Genomic DNA, 23,802 nt, shown 5'->3' on the forward strand with positions numbered 1-23,802 from the left:
TGGAGTTGTATAGGAAATAGAAACATTTTGTTGGGGCTGATAGGGGACATGTATTGATTTAGGTGTCAGGGCTTCTATATTGTGGTAGCCCCACTCCCATGGCTAGTGATATTCAATGCTGGGCTAGTAAATAACTACCATCACCATGCCAGACAGGGCTTCTAGACTATGATAGCCCCACTCCCATGGCTAGTGATATTCAATGCTGGGCTAGTAAATAACTACCATCACCATGCCAGACAGGGCTTCTAGATTATGATAGCCCCACTCCCATGGCTAGTGATATTCAATGCTGGGCTAGTAAATAACTACCATCACCATGCCAGACAGGGCTTCTAGACTATGATAGCCCCACTCCCATGGCTAGTGATATTCAATGCTGGGCTAGTAAATAACTACCATCACCATGCCAGACAGGGCTTCTAGACTATGATAGCCCCACTCCCATGGCTAGTGATATTCAATGCTGGGCTAGTAAATAACTACCATCACCATGCCAGACAGGGCTTCTAGACTATGATAGCCCCACTCCCATGGCTAGTGATATTCAATGCTGGGCTAGTAAATAACTACCATCACCATGCCAGACAGGGCTTCTAGACTATGATAGCCCCACTCCCATGGCTAGTGATATTCAATGCTGGGCTAGTAAATAACTACCATCGCCCATGCCAGACAGGGCTTCTAGACTATGATAGCCCCACTCCCATGGCTAGTGATATTCAATGCTGGGCTAGTAAATAACTACCATCACCATGCCAGACAGGGCTTCTAGACTATGATAGCCCCACTCCCATGGCTAGTGATATTCAATGCTGGGCTAGTAAATAACTACCATCGCCCATGCCAGACAGGGCTTCTAGACTATGATAGCCCCACTCCCATGGCTAGTGATATTCAATGCTGGGCTAGTAAATAACTACCATCACCATGCCAGACAGGGCTTCTAGACTATGATAGCCCCACTCCCATGGCTAGTGATATTCAATGCTGGGCTAGTAAATAACTACCATCGCCCATGCCAGACAGGGCTTCTAGACTATGATAGCCCCACTCCCATGGTTAGTGATATTCAAAGTTGGGCTAGTAAATAACTACCATCGCCATGCCAGACAGGGCTTCTAGATTATGGTAGCCCCACTCCCATGGCTAGTGATAGTCAATGCTGGGCTAGTAAATAACTACCATCGCCATGCCAGACAGGGCTTCTAGATTATGGTAGCCCCACTCCCATGGCTAGTGATATTCAATGCTGGGCTAGTAAATAACTACCATGCCCGATGGCTAGTGAATCTTTTTTAATCAAATTCTGCATTTTAAATCTATTTTGTAAATGTGAATATCCTGCCCCTTCCTCCCCTCAAATCTAAGGGTTTTTAAGCTCTATCTCCTTCTTTAAATGACATATCCATTAGTAAAATTGTATTTACTTAAAGTAGGGCAAGTGAATTTTTAATCATGGCTAGTAACTTTTTTAAATCACTGATCCCATGGCTAGTGGATTTTTATAAAATTCTAGAAGACCTGGGTGTACTCTCAGAATGCTTGTTTTTTAAAGACTGATCTTGAATGCTGCATCACAACTATTTAATTATTTAAAAATCAGCTTATGCTATACAAGACATTTAACCCTGCAGAATTCTTGTTGAGAAAGTGGATTTTCTCTATTTGAGTGCTGGGTGGATTTTATGTTAATTCACAAGCAAAGATAATTATCAAGAACAGGGATTCTATGTTTTGAGTGGATGTTAATCCTCAATTACGGTTAATTATGAAGAATATGGATTTTCTCTGCTTGAATCTTGTGGCGTAGCATGCATTTTAATCTATAATCATATTTAATTATCAAAAACATAGATTTTGTTTTTGTTTGAGAATGGGTTGTTTGGATGTTAATTAACTTACAATCATAGCTAATTATCAAGTGCATGGTTTGTTTCTATGTTTTTGTGGATGATGTTAACCTACAGTGCTAGTAAATTATCAAGCATGAGGGGATTGTTTATTTAGATTGTGACATGGAATGGATATTAACCCATGTAATCCTAGTTAACTTTTGAAGTTTTTCATATTGACTGAAGGCATCTGTTAACAATATAAGCTTCTTGCATATTCCCATTTGGCGTCAAGATTACCTTTTTCCATCAGGTCATGAAAAAAGTCAGATGTCTAGCTATAAATCCAGTAATGAGCAAGATGTCATTGTTAAATAATACATGACCAATCACATACCTGTTTGCCCACCCTCTCATCTTGGTCATCAAACTTTGATGAGCACAGCATCGTCTTAAGACTTTTCTCACTTTGTTTTCACCGCTGCACCGTTGTGTTGTAGTGTCGTCACGGCAACTGGTGTCTTGTTGGGTCCATTGCATTTATGCAGAAAGAAATTTGTTCTGTTTACTTTGCATCTTAAGATATAGTTTGTTTGCACACATGGAGTTATCTGGTGGTGAACACAGCCTTGTTAGTTGGATTTACTTTTAGAGATTGTTTGTTGATGTGTGTGTATGGAATTACAAGGCGTTGTATACCAGTGAGAGAGGCAGCCACAGCTTCATTAAGTTTGTATAAGGCAAGTCTTAAAATACCATGATTATACACAAGTGTATATATATACTGTATGTATTATTATGTGGTGTAATTTGAGTTCTAGAGTAGGCATCAGGTAAAACAGTTTTATTCTAATCGAGTCACTTTTAAATAAATAAAGAAATAAACAAACAGACAAAGGAAATAAAAAAGAATGAAAGAAATACAGACATGAAGAAGAAAATAAATATAGATATAAATAAATAATAAAACCATATAAATTATGTTCAGGCAAATATTTTATTTTAAGTTGATGATACAGCAATCATATTCATATTTGCTATAGATTTTCTATTTTCCTGTTTGTGTTATTTTTTATAATTTGGAATACTGTAAATACTGAATTATACATATGAAAGTTACACAGTTCAATGTAAGCAAATTTAGAACTAATATTATGCTGTATAAAAGTTTACAAAGACTATAATATACTGGGGTGGGGGTGGGGGGGTTGGGGTGGGGGGCTATAGGTACTATATTTTGTTATGAATGTTACATCCACATCCAGCATTATCACATGTTTGAAATAAAAAAGTGACCAACTAACCAGTCAGAACATTAAATTCTATGAGGAAATTAACAAATGAATAAAAACAATTCTAGAACTGTTGTAGAACTCATGAAGAACCAACCAAAGGTCATGTTTATTAAATCAATCAATCAATGGCTATAAAATCATTCTGTGTAGTTATTGAATAAAACGTTATCTCAGATATGTTTATACCTATACGTGTATTCATCTTTGGACCGGCCTCGGTGGCGTCATGGTTAGGCCATCGGTCTACAGGCTGGTAGGTACTGGGTTCGGATCCCAGTCGAGGCATGGGATTTTTAATCCAGATACCGACTCCAAACCCTGAGTGAGTGCTTCGCAAGGCTCAGTGGGTAGGTGTAAACCACTTGCACCGACCAGTGTTCCATAACTGGTTCAACAAAGGCCATGGTTTGTGCTATCCTGCCTGTGGGAAGCGCAAATAAAAGATCCCTTGCTGCCAATCGGAAAGAGTAGCCCATGTAGTGGCGACAGCGGGTTTCCTCTCAAAATCTGTGTGGTCCTTAACCATATGTCTGATGCCATATAACCGTAAATAAAATGTGTTGAGTGCGTCGTTAAATAAAACATTTCCTTCTTTCTTTCATCTTTGGAATTAGGGGCGGGATGTAGCCCAGTCTAGGAGCGATCCCCGTCAGTGGAGCCATTGGGCTATTTCTCGTTCCAGCCAGTCCTCCACAACTGGTATAACAAAGGTCATGGTATGTACTATCCTGTCGGTGGGATGGTGCATATAAAAGATCCCTTGCTGCTAATCAAAAAGAGTAGCCCATGAAGTGGCGACAGCGGGTTTCCTCTCTCAATATCTGTGTGGTTCTTAACCATATGTCTAACGCCATATAACCGTAAATTAAATGTGTTGAATGCGTCATTAAATAAAACATTTCCTTCCCTCTTTGGAATAGTGATCTTCAGCAACCACCAGGGTGGAAATAACAAAAATGTTATTTCACTTTTGCTTACAGTTTTACTTTAATTTTGGTTATGTATTTTGTTGTGATTCATTATTATCTTTCAACTCCTATAACATGGATCTGCACTGAGCTCAATCCTGTGAAGATGATGACATCCATGTAACACTGTACATTAAGGTTTTTAAAATGTCTTTTTGGCAAGTTTTTTCTTTCTTTTCTTTTATTTACACATCTGATGTGTTTCTAGCTCAAATACTACCCCTTATGTTTTGTAAACATAGTTTGGCCACCTTCATTTTCCCTCAAAATCTTAACTGAAACCGAACTATGATGCCCAGATTTGGAAGTGGTGATACCCAGCACACTAGATTATTGCGTAACAAATTTACTTGCCACAATCTACTGGGATATACACTGACAGTTACTCCAGATGTGGTATTTTTTGTTTTTGTGAATGGATCGTGATGGAACCCACTATATTTACAAATATTGTGTGCATATTTTTTTCTGAATTAATTTTAGTTATTATTATTATTATATTGTTTTATTTTGTTTGCTGTTCACTTATGTTTTAGAAAAATGGTTTGGAGTCTTAATTTATATGTGTAATGTTTTAGTTAAGGTAAAATATCCAATGTGGAAATGTTATTCCAGAAAAAGAAAAGGGTGATGTTTCAAATGAAGAACGTGAAAAAGAAGGAAATCAAAACAAAGAAGAAACTGATCCAAACTGGAGGAAAATGTCTGATTCAGAAAAACAAACTAGTCAAGCACTTGAGCTTGATTCTGAGCACAAACCAAAGGAAGACAGTAAAACAAAATCAAAACCTAAAGTAGACAGTGAAGGCCAGTCTAAGAGTTCTGCTGATGCAGAGACTTCAGTGGATTCTGATTCGTCTGCTGATTCTGAGAGGTCTGGAGGTTCCAAACAAAAGGATAGAAAGTCTAGTAAAACTCTCTCTAAACCAGACGTTGAAGGTGAACATGATTCGTCGGCCTCAGGGTCATCAACTTCAAATGACTCTGATGGTGGTACAGGAAGTTCATCTGAGAGTATCACAGATACAGACAGTGCTACTGCACATGGTACGGGGGTGGTTGTTCTCCCCAAGAAGAAGACTTCCAGAGCTGAGACCGATGGCAAAGACAAAGAGGGAAGAGGAGGTAAAACTGATGCCGAGATACAAACATCTGCAGATGGTGAAACTCATCCAAAGAGGAAAACTTCTCATGTTAAGGCTGATGAGAAGGATGGAAAAGGTAAAAGAGATGCAAACACGCAAACCTCTTCTGAAAATGAACAGAGTAAGTCTGATATAGAAGATGATGTAGGTGATAGTGAAACAGAGCCAAACAAGAAAACTTCCAGATCTAAGAATGGAAGAGATAGAAGAGATAGAGGACATGGAGAAAGAGACATATCTTCTGACAGTAAGCCTCATGGAGCTGGTGTTAACTCAACAAATGGCTTGTTGATTGGTATTATTCTATTAGTGCTAGTGTACCAGGGGTCATCTCAGTGTAGGAAATAACAGCAAACAAAACATGCTTTAATATAGACTTCATGAAGCCTTTTGTGACTTCTGTAAACAATATATAATTAAGGTACAAATAGATGGTAGTAGATTTTAATAGCTTTTATTATAACTTAGAATTTTGCATAATAAAATTAGTTGCAGTGATATTATTTACTAAATGTGCATTTGTAATAATGTTTTTAGTATTGCATTCATTACATTTTAACAAAATTAGAAAGAAAAAGTATTGGAATGTTAAGTATATGTTTTCAGAAAGAGATAAAACTAGTAAAATAGCAACTGAAGCAGTTGAGTAGATTGGTCATTGCATGTGTTTACTGGCAACTTTTTATGAATTTCAGTAAAGAAAAGAAACAGCAATGTGCTGAATGCCATCTTGGCTGAGAAATATAATTATTTTAATAACAAAAACAAAAGAAACTCCGGGGTACGTTAAATCTAATTGTAACATGCAACCAAGTCTAACTTCAGTCAGTTTTTCATGTACATTTCTGTCTTGTCACCTCTGTAATAAAGCTAGATAATGAAATATAAAATCTTTAAATACTATTATCTAAAAGAATGTTTATGTGTTAGAGATGACCCTTGATAGATGTAACTATGTAAAATGACTTTTGTATTGCTTGTATTCCTTTCGCTTCTATCTTTAAACATAGACTTACTATACTTATAGATTTCATATCTTAAACTATGGAAATGCTAGTATCAACTACTTGAGTGCTATGAAATTTAAGCATTCAAGTTTAATATGACATGTTGAAAAGAAGACTTTATAAATCATTTTTTTAATGAAAAATCAAGCTCTAAGCAGTCCTAAAGGCAACCTTTTCACCCATTATAATGCAGGCTCACTGAAGGAAACATTCTGTAAATTACACCATTTCTTGTGACATAGATTGGTTGGCTTAATCATTATGAACTGCTTATAAATATTCATGCATATACCCCCACCTCTTCCCTGTCAAAGTCTGTATTGCATCCCATGATTATGTTGATATGTGTATATATCTATATATTTTATATTTAATATATATTGCAGCTCTTGATACCCATGTATCTACGGTATATATATATATATATATATATATATTCTATATGTGATGCTAGCCAAAAGTGTGTAAATCTGTTTTTATTGCAGTTGAATGAATGAATGAATGAATGAATGAATGAATGAATGAATGAATGAATGAATGTTTAATAACATTCCATCATTATCCACTGGGTGTCAAAACAATGATATGGAAAAACAAAACAAAACAAAAGAAATAAAAATAAAAATGAACTGAATAAAAGTGCTTCTAATTTTGTTATTTCTTGAATGTTTTAAGTGAAATGATGGGTTTTTTTGTGTTTTTTTGTTTGTCATATAATTGTTTTTTTTTTAGCAGTGATGTCATTAAGACTAACTATGAAATTAGTACCAAGAAAATCTTGTGTTATTACTTACTTTATTTGTATTTGTTGTGATACTTTAATATTTAATACACTGCTATATAATAACACAGAATCAACCAACAGCATTATTTTTAATTCAATAATTGAAATGTTCTTATACGAAGAGATTTCTATTTTTCATTTTAGTTTAAAATTTCATGCTTATTTTTAAAATAAATCTGTATTAAGTAATCATCTAAGGTAGCATCCAAAAATGCCTTTTTAAAAAATGTGACTGCTTAATACAGGTTGCTATGTCTTATATTAGATAATATGAGAGAATAGAAGCTTGTTAATAAATCAGGTGCTTATTTAATACCAATTAATTATAGTATACTTGATGATATCTTCAGTTTTCAGCTGAGTGTAATTACAAGTTAGACTAGTGTGTTTTGACTAACAGAATAACATATTGTAAGCTAAAATCAGCAAAGTCAGTCATTCAATTCTGAGACACCAACCTTTGTATTTATCTTTTATCAAGCATGATTATTATGTTATTTTGCAGTACAAATATTAAGTCAATAATTTAATGTGCGTATATATCTTAATATCCAGGAATGTCCAACCCAGAACCAGTTTCTGGCATGGCTAGTGGCTGGGACACACTATTGAAATACAATGCTTGCTTATATACCATACTGACTGAAAATGTGTTTGTTTATCTTTATATATGTATGTCTTATAATGTGTGTTTGATTTCAAGCAATATCTTTAAATTGTTAATATATAGTCAAAGCTAATGTGAAACAATATATTTTTTTTTTTTTTTAAGTAAACATTTTTAGTAATATCTAGCTGAAAAGTTTTTGTTTGTAGAAATTATTTTATAGATGAAAATTATATTTTAGTATTTAAAACTTTATGCTTTTTAGTCTGTTTGTTTTACCATGATACAGTTGTATGTTTTTTTCAGATTCATTTAACTACATTTACATTACTTCTAGTACAGTATATAACACTATCTATGCAAATCATTTTAATGTATGGTACATATTTATTTTGTGTATAAAGTGTTAACATAAAAAGATATATATTCTTGAAAATATTTTAAAATATTTTCTCAATGTTTTGAAATGTTAAAATGATCTAGAAAATGAAATATTAACAATGCACCTTAATAATTTTCACAATTGGGACAATTTAAACTTGATCTATTGACATATGCAGTTTAAAATAATGTTTTTTGTCTTTAATTTTTCAGAAGAAATTCCACAAAAGTCACGGAACAAGATTGTAGAGGTTGAGACAAGAGGTAAGCTGCAGAACTGTAATAATTATAATTATATTTATAATCTCTACCATTAACAGTACATTTTTTATTTTTTTATTTTTATTGCATTAAAATTATCATAATCATAGTGTTGAACAATCTTTCTCTATAAAAGAAAATACATTTATTTGTGTGGATTTTAACTCTACACCATTTCAAAATACATTTATTTGTGTGGATTTTAACTCTACACCATTTCAAAATACATTTATTTGTGTGGATTTTAACTCTACACCATTTCAAAATACATTTATTTGTGTGGATTTTAACTCTACACCATTTCAAAATACATTTATTTGTGTGGATTTTAACTCTACACCATTTCAAAATACAGAGTTAAAATATATTGATTAACTTTCCACCATTTAAATAAATTTAATCTTTTAAAATACATGTTATTCATCTGGATTGACTATCCATAAATTATGTATATTTAAATGTTTAAAATCCATCTTATTTGTGTGGATTGTAATCTTGTATATGAATAAATATGAATTACATGTACTTTGCCTTTCTTGGCTTACACCACTGCATGCATTGTAAAAAAAAAAAATTAAACTTTGTTCCCGCTTTCACTGCACTTACAGGTTAATATACTGTATAAAGCATGCTTTCTATGAAGAAGAAAATGTTCTTGGCAAAAATATTACTGCATATTATGAATCACAGAAAGTAAATATGTTTTAATATAAGGAATAGAAGTCTTATTACAATTGCTTATTGTCACTATGCAAGCATGGAACACGAGACACAAATGAGGTGCAATATGGAATAGATTCATATTTGGAATAGAGTCATATTTTAATGATTTCACCATGCACAGAGCACAGGTCCCAAGATGAAGATATATAAACATTGATCACAGGATTAACACATGCAAGCATAGGTCACAAGATGAACATTTTGCAGTATGGAATAAAAGTCATGTTTGTAATATTTTCACAAGCATGGGCTACAATATGAATGTGTTGCTGAAATGAATGCCATCTATGTAAAATGTCACAGCACTGAAATGTATTGGAAGAAGAAGTCTTATTTAAACTCTTATTGCACAAGCATGGATCACAGGCCAATAATTAGAAATCACTGCAGATTTCACTTAACCAGTATGGACCAGATTATGAAGATATGTTGCAATGAGGAGTGAATTAAGATCATCTTTGAAAATGTTCACGACACAAGCATGAATCACAAGATGAAATGTTTTGCATTTTGGAATACATGTCATATCTGCAATATTTCACCACACCAGAATAGATCACATGATGTCAGTGTGTAACAGTAAGGAAGAAAAGTCATCTTTTTAAGATTTCACTGCACTGGAATGGATCACAAGATGGAAATTTCTTCTGCAAAACATAAAAGTTCTAGGAATATGTTAGCTAGTCTGGAGCTATAAGAAGCCTATTTTAACTAAGGGTAGTAGAAAAAGAATCCGGGCACTTTTTTTTCCTTTTTTTTTTTTCCTTTTTTTGGGGGGTGGGGGGGGGGGAGAGACTACCTTCTGCCCCAGCCCTACCAGGTCTTTGTCAGCTAACCAAAATGGATATTTCAAAATTGAAAATGGCACTTTTTCATTTTTCGGGGGGGGGGGGGGGGGGGGGGGGGAGACGGGCAAAAAATGGATATTTCAAATACCCTAAAATAGCACTTTTTCATTGGGGTTGTAACTACCATTTGTGCCAACTCCACCAGGAATGGCCCTGTAGTCTGTTAATTTTGGCTTGCTTTATCTCCTCTGATTAAACTTTGAATATTTGTAATGCAAATTCTGTACTCTGAATATTTATAATGCAAATCTAGGTAAAGGAGCACCACAGGCTTTGAAGAAAAAGTCTTTTTACTCATACGCCAGTCACGATGACTACATGCGAGCGCAGCAAGAAGGACAAACCTCATATTTGAATCAGGACATCGATGACCAGACTGATTGTCATGACTTCAAGAGAAATGTCAGAAAATCCCCATCAACCACAAGACAGTCTTCAGGTCCTGCTTCTTACAGTGATACGGACACAAAGTCTACAGTCAGACGATTTTCTTTCTACTCTGTGGGCCTGCTAATTCTCCAGTTTGTATCCCAGGAAAGACGTTTACAGAAAGGTGTTGCTCCGAACAGAGCTGGTAATGTTCGTCTCAACTGGTCACGCCTGAAGAGGTTTTTCAGTGAAAATAAACCAGCCCCTAAATTGGACAGAGACCCAAGAAAGCACCCAACAATGAGTCTGACCGTGCCCAGTCCTGAGCGTCAGAGGAGGAGGGTGGAGTACAGTGGATCATTTGATCAGTCAGGGTATGATGACGAGGATGAGGAACAGTATAACCGAAATGACAGATCTTTCCGAAGTCCACGTGCACAGTATGACCACAGGAGACAAGGTAGTTTTGACAGAGGAAGTTACGACAGAGGTGATGATTTTGACTCTGATGATCCCAGGATGTGGAGAGAGAGCCACAACAGACCACACCCTGATGACTATGATCATGATACTTACAGACAAGACTACATTCCAAGAAATGCAGAAAGAAGTGCAGATCATGGCCGACCGAGGTCCAGGCCACAGAGAAGTGTGAATAGACAGGACAATGTTGACTATCAATACGAAGAGTACAGCAAACAGGGGAGCTACAGCAGGTCTCCTGATCGCTCTTCTCTAGGGTACAGAAGTGTTCATGGCAGAAACCGCAGCTACAGCCCAACTCCACAGTACAGGAGTGAGCAGCACCAGGACCTGCAGACAGACTATCAGGCTCATCACTCCAGGAGGAGAGACTCTCTTAGTAATGTCCAGCCACAGAAGTCTAGAAACACCTCTAGAACAGGTGATCCTCGAAAAGTAAACATCCCAATTTACAATGATGATGATTCTGATTCTGATTCTGATGACTTTGGTAGTGAAGATGCTGAACACTTGTACCGAGCACCAAGACATTTATCGAGAAGTAGGTCCTATGATTTAGATGACAGGAAGGCGAAAGGAGTGACATTTTCCTTCAACCAATCTGAAGATCCGGACTATTTGTACGATGATGATTCGTTCTCTCAGCTGCCTTCATCATGGCATCCGGCATCAAATCAGAGGAGTACTCCCAGGACATCTGCGCCACGATTCAAGTCTAACAGTAATCTCAAGTCAATTCTTAAAAACAGCGAATCATTCCAGGATGACGAGGAATGGGAGGATTGTGATACACCACCCCCCACTTGCGGGGGGATGCTTCATAGATACCTTGACACTTTTCAGAATATGCCAAATCCAGATGTATCAGTGTTCGAGGAAGGTAGAGCTATTAACATTTCTACGCATGATGGCGTACCACTGTTTTCTTTCAATGTGGATTTCTGTGAATGTTACAATGAATGTATTTGGAAAAAAAATCATTTTTATTTTGTTACACAAATTTAAGTTTTGCTTTGTTTTGTCTATTATTGTTGAATCCTTATTTTGTTGTTGTTGTGGTTCAAAGAAAGTTGTTTAGAATCACTTTTCAGAAACTATTTATATGGTTCCTTTAACTTTTACATTTAATATTGATTTAGTTGTTTAGTTGCTAGTTTTATTAGCATCAATAAGCTTTCTTTTTTAAAGATAGAATCTCACAGGTTGTACTAGAACATGAGAAGCCCAATAACTAATTAACTAATTTATTCTAAGATTTAAAGTTAATTTAAATATACACAAATACTTAATAATGTCATATGAATTTTAAGCACCCGAGCTGAATTCTGAAACAGCAGCTAACATGAAAAAAAAGGGATTTCTGTGTTGAGCAGTTTACAACACTTAATTAATATCTGACAGTCACGTGAGACATACATGTAGACATATCTTGCAAACACCTTCAGTTATTGCAGACTAAACATAGATTTAGTGATTTCAGGATAAACTCACATTTTGGAATTTCAGGATAAACTCACATTTAGGGATTTCAGGATAAACTCAGATTTAGGGATTGTAGGATAAACTCAGATTTAGTGATTGCAGGATATCTTAAGATTTATGCTTTAGTGATTGCACTATAAACTCCAGTTCCATGACTGCAAAATCATCTTATTGCAAGATAAACTAATTTAGTGATTGCACAATAAACTCCAGTTTCATGTCTGCAAAATCATCTTATTGCAAAATAAACTAATTTAGTGATTGCACAATAAACTCCAGTTTCATGACTGCAAAATCATCTTATTGCAAGATAAACTAATTTAGTGATTGCACAATAAACTTTATTTTGTTCTGTTTGTTTCCTGCAGATAGAGAAGGTGGTAAGTTGAAGAATGGTCCTTCGAATAATTCCTGTTACTTGCTGTGATCATTGTTATTATATAACTGAACACAGAGTTTTAATACTTTCTTACAAACTGTGTATTTGAAAACAGTAACTATGAAGTATCATCACTAGTATTTATAACATCTTTCTCTGTCCTTACTAGTGACCATCCAATCACGAAATAACTCTTAAAATCAGTTTCCAGTTACCTTAACCTGAAGTTAATTTCCACTTGTTCTTTGCATGCAAACACAAATATTTTCTATTCTTATTACATCCTTTAAAATTGTTTATAACATACATGTAGTAAAGCACAACCATTATCAAACTGTTTTAATAATTTTCTTGTATAACAAGCACATTATATTATATACATAGCATATCTCTGTTTATGCTGAATTAAAATTTAATATTGACTTTTAGTTTAATCAGATTTGTCTTTAGAGTATATTTAAAGTTAAAGTTTGTTTTTGTTTAACAACACTACTAGAGCACATTGATTTATTAATTATCAGCTGTTGGATGTCAAACATTTGGTCATTCTGACACGTAGTCTTCATAGGAAACCAGCTACATTATCCCATTAATAGCAAGGGATCTTTTATATGCACCATCCCACAGACAGGATAACCCATACCACTGCCTTTGATACACCAGTTGTGGGGCATTGGTTTACAGTATATTTAAATGGCCTTGTAATCTTTGGAGTATTTTATTTTAATTTTAATAACAAGACGAAAATATGCCTTTATAAACATTTGTCTAGATTATTGCTTTACCAAGTGTATGATACCTGTAGATATGTCCATAAAACGTTTGATAACTGTAAACAGCTCCGTATGATGTGATGCTTTCTGTGTTTTATGTTTTTTTTCTTTGTTTTTATGTCTGTGGCAGCCTGGCTGGCTAACTATTGTCATTATCAGTAATAGCATTTTGACAAAAACACAAACAAAAATATTGAATGAAGAATCTGGCTCATTACTAGAATGGGTGGTACAGTGTATAGGTTGTGGCATAATGTAGATATAATCAGTGCTAAATATTAGTGACGTGGGAATATAACCTCATATCTCCATTAAATGATTTGACATGACTATTCATTAAGTACAGCCCTCTAAATAGTAGTGACGTGGGAATACACCCTCATATCTCCATTAAATGATTTGACATGATTATGCATTAAGTACAGCCCTCTAAATAGTAGTGACGTGGGAATACACCCTCATATCTCCATTAAATGATTTGACATGATTATGCATTAAGTACAGCCCTCTAAATAGTAGTGACGTGGGAATACACCCTCATGTCCCTGTTAAATGATTTGACATGTTTATGCATTAAGTACAGCCCTCTAAATAGTAGTGACGTGGGTATACACCCTCATGTCCCTGTTAAATGATTTGACATGATTATGCATTAAGTACAGTCCTCTAAATAGTAGTGACGTGGGAATACACCCTCATATCTCCATTAAATGATTTGACATGATTATTCATTAAGTACAGCCCTCTAAATAGTAGTGACGTGGGAATACACCCTCATATCTCCATTAAATGATTATTCATTAAGTACAGCCCTCTAAATAGTAGTGACGTGGGAATACATCCTCATATCTCCATTAAATGATTTGACATGATTATTCATTAAGTACACCCCTCTAAGTAGTAGTGACGTGGGAATACACCCTCATATCTCCATAAATGATTTGACATGATTATTCATTAAGTACAGCCCTCTAAATAGTAGTGATGTGGGAATACACCCTCATGTCCCTGTTAAATGATTTGACATGTTTATGCATTAAGTACAGCCCTCTAAATAGTAGTGACGTGGGAATACACCCTCATGTCCCTGCTAAATGATTTGACATGATTATTCATTAAGTACAGCCCTCTAAATAGTAGTGACGTGGGAATACACCCTCATATCTCCATTAAATGATTTGACATGATTATGCATTAAGTACAGCCCTCTAAATAGAGTGACGTGGGAATACACCCTCATATCTCCATTAAATGATTTGACATGATTATGCATTAAGTACAGCCCTCTAAATAGAGTGACGTGGGAATACACCCTCATATCTCCATTAAATGATTTGACATGATTATGCATTAAGTACAGCCCTCTAAATAGAGTGACGTGGGAATACACCCTCATATCTCCATTAAATGATTTGACATGATTATGCATTAAGTACAGCCCTCTAAATAGAGTGACGTGGGAATACACCCTCATATCTCCATTAAATTATTTGACATGATTATTCATTAAGTACAGCCCTCTATGTTAATTTTAATATCTAGGAGACAGATGACGCCTACTTTTATTTTTTAAATAGATAGTATGAAATGTTTTAGTCACCAAATGTAATAAACTGGTCACATGTGTGACCAAATCGGTCATGATCATGGTGTTTAACATGCACATTCAGAGCAAACTGTTGTAGTTCAGCCTGTCATGGATGCATGTGTCGACTTATGCCAGCTCCTCTGTCCAGGACAGACGACAAGACCCAAATCAGTTGTAATGTAGAGGGCTTAAGTAACATCCTCTATGTAGTAGTTTTGTATGGGTTATTCTTCTTAATTTGGATTTCTAAAAGTTACTTCTACAAACATGTCAAGTATTTTGCACAATTTATCATCACAAGGATTGTTTTTGGCTCAGTTTGGTTTTGTGGCACATATTGAAAATTGTTTTTTAGTGTGCTGTTTATCAAATCTTTGCCAAAGTGTGTTTTTTAATCATTGTAGTTGCATTGTGTCTCCAATAAAGGCATGTTTGATCCTTGACAATAAACATTCTCTAATTCTAAAGTCGGGAATCAAATGCTTGAATCATTTGCAACAAAAGTAGGTGCTAGTGTAGTGCTTTTGACTGTTGGATGGTGATGGCTTTGTGGTTAAAAGTTGTTTACATTACTCTTATTTTAAAACCAAGGATAACCAATAAATGTAAGAAGAAAATACATTCTTATATATAATGGAATTTTTAAGTACAAATTAATTCAGATTATGTAAAAAAATTAGTAACATGGAGTTCTTCATGATTATATACTGAGAAATGCAAAAGTAACAAAAACTCTACCAAGTCTACCATTAGAAATGGACCCCCACCCCTAAAAAGCCCAAACTAACAAACAGAATACCATGGGAAGATTAATACATGTAAGCTAATTATAATGTATTATGATAATGAGTCTGTTTTGTTTAAGTTAATACTATTCCTTGTTATAATAGAACAACTTTTACTTTGTATACTAGCACAATGTTTTACTGACCAAAGTCATCAACACAGCTGTATTGGTTTTGTAACTGCAAATGCTTGTACATATATTTTAGTTTTTCTTCTACATAATTATATTTGCTTATACTTTCAAAGTTATGTTAGTTTATGTATATATGTTATAATTATCAGCTTGTATTTAAGATATTGATACGTTTACACATGTCTTGTTATATTTTATAACACATTAGCTAATATTATTAAATATATTTTACATCTGCCAGAAAGCAACAGTGTTATTGACTGACATTACATGAAACTTGATAGAATTAACGAATGAATGTTTAACGACACTCCAACTATATTGGGTGTCAAATGAAACCTTTACAGATACAAATATCTTTGTTGAATTCCAGACCAGGGTGTGATGACTGATGACAACTACGAGAAAGCGACCCAGACTCCACGCGGTAGAAACATCAAGCTGATTGGCCGACGTAATCGACTGAACGGAGAAGTGGAGTACCTGCCCATCAGCATTCAGCAGGGCGATTCCAGCAGCAGTGAGTCAGAGGCAGAGAGCGGTGAAGAGGTGTATGGCAGTGACGATGATGACGATGACAACAGAGACCGAAATGTCGTCATTCTTGATGTGGCCAAAGACCAGACGCGGGACTACTCGGACAGGTTCGGTAAACCAGATAAACGCAGTAAGCGCGGTCGTAAGAAGCAACACCAGCATGGTGACCAGGACGATGGTGATGATGGTGTTGTGAGGACCAGGCCGCTGGGTAAGCCGCCGACCGGCAGGACGCCGAGAACAAAGCAGTCGAACGTGATCGTGGAGGTCCAGCAGGTAGTGGAGTTAGATGTGGTTCAGAAGACGGCCACGGACAGAGATGAACTCATCCACAAACTGGCCGTCCCAGCAACCAAGGAAGACACTATGAAACAAGTCGGGGAGGGAGAGGTAATCTCGCTTGGTGTTAATTTTTTTCTTCTTTTTAAAGAATAGATATGGATAGGCTTACTGTAACCAAATCAAAGCAAAAGTTGTAAATATGTTCAAATACCATTTTTCTGTATAAGAAAAAGTTCAAGGGACTCATTCACAAACAAACAAGTCGAGGAGGGAGAGGTAATCTCGCTTGGTGTTTATTTATTTTTTTTAAAGAAAAAATATAAGATACTGAATAAGTAATTGAATCAAAACACAAGTTGTAAATGCATTAAAAAATCATCTTTCTGAATGAGTAAAAATGCAAGGGACTCATGCACAAATAGGACATCCCAGCCATTATTAAACAAGTTGGGAATTCGGGGAGGGAGAGATAAACTCGCCTCATTTGGTTTTGTTGTGTTGGTTTGGTTTTGGTTTGTTTTTTTAAACACTTTGTAATTTGGTGATAATTTATTTTTAAGACTTTTGCATTTAGCTTCAGTGTGTCCAGTTCATGTGTTTAGCTCTCTTTGTCACAAACTGTAAGTTCTAGATTAATGAAAATTGGTTTATAGTTTGAGCTATGAATGTATCTGAATGCATTTCAATTTATTAAATTAAAATTTGATTTTTTTTGTTAAGTATTCAAGAGTTGTTAATTTTTTTTTTAAACATGCATTGTAACGAACTTCTGCTGATACATCTATTAACAACACCGAATAAGCAATTCTTGTAGTGATATGTTAGCATTCTACTTCTAGTATTCCTTTTCATTGACTCCGCACCTCTTGTTTTGTTACAGTTTGTTCTTGGTGATGGTGATGGTATTCTCCCAGCACCATCCATCATGGTTGAGTCTCATGGCAAGCATGGGGTCAAGGTCATGTGGCAGTTACCAAAGCAACCTGACCCTGAATATCAGCTGATTCTCTACGTTGTGAATGTTGTGGGCACCAAGTTCACGAGTGAAACGAACAGCGACATCAGGTAGATGGAAGACATGTAACTCTTGTGCCAGTACTTAGACATCTTCTGGTCTAGGACTGTACATATAACTCATTAATATGGGAACCACCTCAGTGGATCCATTCAACTGATTGGGTTTTTTCTCGTTCCAACCAGTGCACCACAACTGGTCAAAGGCCATTGTATGTGCTTTCTTGTCTGTGGGAAAGTGCATATAAAAGATCCCTTGCTGATGACTATGAGTCAGAATTACCATATGTTTGACATCCAATAGCCAATGATTGATTAATCAATATGCTCTAGTGGTGTTGTTAAACAAAACAAGCTTCTTCATTAACATGGGTACCATTCAGATATAATGATCATCCAAAGACACACAAGTCAGGATTGTGGTTAATGTGAAATTAGAATGGCTTTACTTGATTACAAATGCTTCATTCTGTGAAATGATAAATGGTATATCAGCTTGTAATTCTTCTTAACATGGGCGGTAGCCCAGTGGTAAAACACCCTCCCAATGTGCAGTCAGTCTAGGATCGATCCCTGTCCTTGCCCAGTGGTAAAACACCCGCCCAATGTGCAGTCAGTCTAGGATCGATCCCTGTCCTTGCCCAGTGGTAAAACACCCGCCCAATGTGCAGTCAGTCTAGGATCGATCCCTGTCCTTGCCCAGTGGTAAAACACCCACCAATGTGCAGTCAGTCTAGGATCGATCCCTGTCCTTGCCCAGTGGTAAAACACCCACCAATGTGCAGTCAGTCTAGGATCGATCCCTGTCCTTGCCCAGTGGTAAAACACCCGCCCAATGTGCAGTCAGTCTAGGATCGATCCCTGTCCTTGCCCAGTGCACCACAACTGGTATATCAAAGGCTATTGTATGTACTACCCTGTCTGGGATGGTGCATATAAAAGATCCCTTGCTGCTAATCGAACAGAGTAGCCCATGAACTGGCGACAGTGGGTTTCCTCTTAATATCAGTGTGGTCCTTAACCATATGTCTGACGTCATATAACCATAAATAAAATGTGCTGAGTGTGTCTTTATATAAAACATTTCTTTCTTTCTTTTCTTTTCTTCTCAATATATGTCAATCACTTCTTGAAAAACAAAATGTAATGTTACTGCTAAAAATTATATTCATATGTTTTTTTTTTGTGTTAGTATATTTACCATCTAGTTAGGCTGTTTGTGATCTTTGAAAATAGTTTGAGAAAAGTAGGCAGCTCTTTCTGCTGATATGAGTACTGTGAGGTGCGTAATTGTGAGCATAAAAAGTAAGCTGCCCAAAATGTCTGGCTACTAATGAACACTGACAGTTTTGCATTTTCTAACGAAATATTATAAAATGTATTAGCTACTCACTTATACATTGACACCAGACTTGAAAAAACTACTTACAACAAGTATACTACTATTTTTCAACCTTTTGATTATGTGTGTTTTAAATGCTGAACAAAAAGTGTAGCCTGTGAAAATAGTTGTTTCGATTTATCTTTAATTTATTTTTGCTTTGTGTGTTTTTTTCAGTTTTGAGTGTAACCTGGTGGAGAAGGAGAAACCAGTGCGGGGCGTACAGCATTGCTGGAACATCCAGGGCAAAGAAAAGTGTGTTGTCAAGGGCCTGGTGGCAGGGCTTACATACAGGTAACACTCCCACCCCATACCACCCTCATCACTAACCAACCAAACCACATTATTTACAAAACAAAAACTTGAAACAATCAGGGCAAGGAGACGTGTGTTGAGATATAAATCATATTTGACAAAAACATGAAATTTTCTATTTATTATATAACTTTTGGCAATTTACCTTTATTTTTAAAATGCCAGCAGCAAAGTAGTTCCGGCTTTCTTACAGTGAAGATAACACTTTCTACAGAGACGATAACACATTTTAGAGTGAAATACTGAAATTTTCACTCTAAAATGTGTTATGGTCACTGGGTGACTGATAACACTTTTATTTCACTGATAGTTTAAGATATTTCACTAAATGTTATACAATAAAAATGTATAATCAGTTGACAGGAAGATGTTAACTGCATTCATACAGTTTAGGTAATGGAATTGCTATAAATATGCTGAGATTTGTCTTTGTTTTCATAAGTACGCCATAAAACCCCCAGATACTGGATAGACCTGCATTAATAGTAAAATACTAGTCCTTCTTGATATCATATAATTCAAATTTTTGTTTGTATAATTGAAAGTGGATCGGTTGGTGTAGACATTCCCAACACTAGTTTGTCCCGACTTTTTTCAGGATCTACGTGATTGCCAACTACAACCTGATGCATGGACAGCAGCCGTGTGAGGTGCAGACATCATCGTCCGTGATCTACTACACCACACTGGGGCCGCCCAGACCACCTAAAGTCAAGGTCGTGTCAGTAGACTTGTACCAGGTCAGCATGCAGTTTCTAGAATCTCTTAATGTCAGTCTTCTTCTTCTTTTCATTCGCTTGTTGACTACACGTCGAGGCCAGCAGTGACTATGAATGATACTGTTCTCTGTAGATCACTTCTTGTTCCATACAGCTTCTTCTGGAGAGTTGTTGTAGTTGTCCAGGTAGTCTCCCTCTCTTAATGTTAGTGACCCTGGTTTCTGAAGTATGTACCTATTTTATTTATACGCAATTCATTTGTGAGCTACTGCTGACACCAACATGACAGAAACATGTTAGATTTGCCTAAATTGATAATTAAGCAACAAGTGATAAGTCATGTTTAATTTAATGATAAAAATTGTGATAGCAGAAAATATTTGATGCTGCTCAGGGTCGGTTGGCGTCTTTAAATTTTCAAAAGTCTGTAATAATCTTTGTAATCTTGTCCTTTGAGTTGTGTCCCTTGGGCTATATTTCAAAAAGAAGAGAGAAAGAAGGACTATTCCTTTACATGTATCTGCCAACAGTTCACCTTTCTTTACTTTAAAAAAAAAGATTCTGATTTTCACTTAAGTAAACTGATTTGTTTATGTCAAGTAAAATCAGTGTCTAGTTGTGTTACAAGATTTCTGGCATAATAATATGTTCCTCCATCACTGATATTCATATTTGGCTGAAAAGGAAAATTGTTCATTAAAAATTATTTAGCTATTTTACCCCTTATATGGATGACTCTGCAGCATGAGTTGTGTGTTTGTAGGCATGCATTGAGTGGGTCCCACCGTCGGTCCACTCCGACATGAAACTGAAGGGCTTCCAGATCTACGTGGACAACAAACCGCTCGGCGCTATCCGCAGCAGTGACGTGCAGCAGATGATAGTCAACAACATGATACCAGGTCGGTGTTTCAATATCAACATATTTCCATGTACGGTGTTTAATATTAAGATGATTCCAGGTACGTTGTTTTATTGTCAACAACATGATAGCAGGTACAGTGTTTTATTGTCGACAACATGATTCCAGGTATGGTGTTATATTGTCAACAACATGATTCCAGGTATGGTGTTTTAATATCAACATGATTCAAGATACGGTGTTTTATCAACAACATGATTCCAGGTACAGCATTTTATTGTCAACAACATGATTCCAGGTATGGTGTTTTATTGTCAACAACATGATTCCAGGTATGGTGTTTTATTGTCAACAACATGATTCCAGGTACAGTGTTTCAATATCAGTAATATGATTCCAGGTACAGTGTTTTAATATCAATAATATGATTCCAGGTGTGGTGTTTTAATATCAACATGATTCCAGGTATGGTGTTTTATTGTCAACAACATGATTCCAGGTATGGTGTTTTATTGTCAACAACATGATTCCAGGTACGATATTTTGTTGTCAACAACATGATTCCAGGTACGGTGATTTATTGTCAGCAACATGATTCCAGGTACGGTGTTTTATTGTCAACAACATGATTCCAGGTACGGTGTTTTAATGTCAACAACATGATTCCAGGTAGAGTGTTTTAAAGTCAACAACATAATACCAGGTACAGTGTTTTAATATCAACATATTTCCATGTACAGTGTTTAATATTAAGATGATTCCAGATACGTTGTTTTAATGTCAACAACATGATTCCAGGTACGGTGTTTTAATGTCAACAACATGATACACTTACATTGTTATACCATCAACAGCATGATACCAGGAATGGAGGCCACTTTTTTAGACCATTGTAGAACCCTAACCCTAAGGTCAATCTCAGTTTTCAATATCTGACTACCAGTATTACAATTTCAGGATTTGTATTTCATCACCTATTAAAAAAAAAAAATGGTTACAAGTAATTCATATCAATGTTGAAAAGTAGCCATTCGGCATTTAATACACTCAAACAGAGAAACTCTCATTGAGACATGTCATAATCATTATGCATTAAAACAAACATTCCTTTCTCTTTTGTTTGGTTCTAGGAAAGACAATAAGTGTTTATGTTGTTGCTGTGACCTCACGTGCCAACCAGGAGAGTGAGCCGTCTAAAACGATCCACTTGAGTTGTCCTCGACGTCCACCAGTGGTCAGCATCAGCCAGCAGCCATCGTACAAGAAGGGCTGCGTCCTGGTGGCCTGGGACAAACCTCACAACTTTGTGTCCAGCTCCAATGAAGAGGCCATATCTCTGTACAGGTACTTTTAGACTATGTGATTCTATATCAGATGACGTATGGGGCTTTTAGAGGAACAAAGCGAACATTTTTATACACCCTCCCCATCAGATTAATCTGAGGGTTGCAGAATGTTGTGCCCTTAGTTTGAATTGAACCATGCATCTAATATTCCAATTTTACACTTTTAATTATTATAAAATTGGCTTCAAATCTTTTGCATTGTAAAAAGTATTTTCATGATGACGTTTGTATTCAAAATCCAAAATTGACTATAATTCAAAATAATGTTTAACAGTTTTTAAGAATTTTTCATTCACAAAACCTTTAGAGGCAAAAATATCTATTTTAAAAAACCCCACATTAATAAGCATAGAAATGAACATGTATTTATTAATTTAACTACAGCTAGATTTTCTTTGCTTTAGTTTCAGTTAAAACTGCTTTGTCCTAATTACAAATTTCACCAAGTCATTACTATGGAACTTAGACAGAACCCCATTTTTTCATTCTATTTGATGGATGTCCTGTTTGCTTTCAGTATTTACGTAGACAGTCGCTGGCACGGCGAGGTCAAAGCCAACAAGATGTGTGACCAACAGGGCTACCAGTTCTTCCTCACGGACCTGTCTCCAGGCAACAGCTACGACATCTCAGTGAAGGCGATATCGGGCACGCGCCGCATTGACTCCGAGGCACAACACGTGTTCTGTCTGAGTGACAGCGGCATGTCGAACGTCCTGTCCGTGATGGCGCCTGCGGCTCCCAAGTCACCCAAGCTGAGACTTGAGGGTCTCCATCCAGGAGGAATTGACGTCACCTGGCAGGTGCCGCAGCAGTTCGGAGATGCGTGTATCTCGGTCAGTTCATTGTTATGCAAATTAGCTTTTTAGTCCCCTGCCAGTTCAATCTGATGAGACATAGGTTTTGTCTCCATCCTTGTGTCATTTCTCACTCCAACCAGTGCACCACGACTGGTACATTAAAGGCTGTAGTATGTGTTATCCTGGATGGGGCATATAAAAATCCCTTGCTGCTAATCGGAAAGCGTAGCTCATGAAGTGGCGACAGCAGGTTTCCTCTTTCAATATCTGTGTGGTCCTTAACCATAGGTCTGACACCATATAACCGTAAATAAAATGTGTCGAGTGCATCATTAAATAAAACATTTCCTTCCATCCTTCTGTCTGGCTGTCCATCCATCTGTTTGATATCCATAGATACGGTTTTCCGAACGTTCACAATGACTCAAGATATTTAGCTGAAATTTTGTGTATAGGTTTATCATGTAGAGTTACAGATCAATTCATTTCATTTCAACTTATTTTCATGCTTATGTCCAATTAAGGTTCAAGCACACTGTCCTGGGCACACACCTCAGCTTTCTGGGCTGTCTATCCAGGACAGTGTGTTAGTTGTTAGTGGTTAGTGAGAGAGAAAAGAGGGTGTAGTAGTCTTAACCATTGAGTCGTTAAAATGCACTCAGGGTGAAGCCGGTACCGTGATGTGAACCCTGTTCCTAC

At 36.2% G+C, this 23,802-nt stretch overlaps 1 protein-coding gene across 1 annotated transcript in view; it reads left to right on the forward strand.

Moving 5' to 3' along the window:
* LOC121367568 overlaps window positions 1-23,802 on the forward strand; it is a 109,184-nt gene that overhangs the window by 41,658 nt on the left and 43,724 nt on the right. The window contains exons 29-36 of the mRNA XM_041491824.1: window positions 8,236-8,286; window positions 16,221-16,774; window positions 17,547-17,731; window positions 19,239-19,355; window positions 19,975-20,116; window positions 20,859-20,997; window positions 22,088-22,301; window positions 22,821-23,139. Coding sequence (XP_041347758.1) covers window positions 8,236-8,286; window positions 16,221-16,774; window positions 17,547-17,731; window positions 19,239-19,355; window positions 19,975-20,116; window positions 20,859-20,997; window positions 22,088-22,301; window positions 22,821-23,139 — 1,721 coding nt within the window. The remainder of the gene's footprint in view (window positions 1-8,235; window positions 8,287-16,220; window positions 16,775-17,546; window positions 17,732-19,238; window positions 19,356-19,974; window positions 20,117-20,858; window positions 20,998-22,087; window positions 22,302-22,820; window positions 23,140-23,802) is intronic.

This window comes from Gigantopelta aegis, chromosome 3 (genome assembly GCF_016097555.1).
Source record: "Gigantopelta aegis isolate Gae_Host chromosome 3, Gae_host_genome, whole genome shotgun sequence".
Classification (NCBI taxonomy): domain Eukaryota; kingdom Metazoa; phylum Mollusca; class Gastropoda; order Neomphalida; family Peltospiridae; genus Gigantopelta; species Gigantopelta aegis.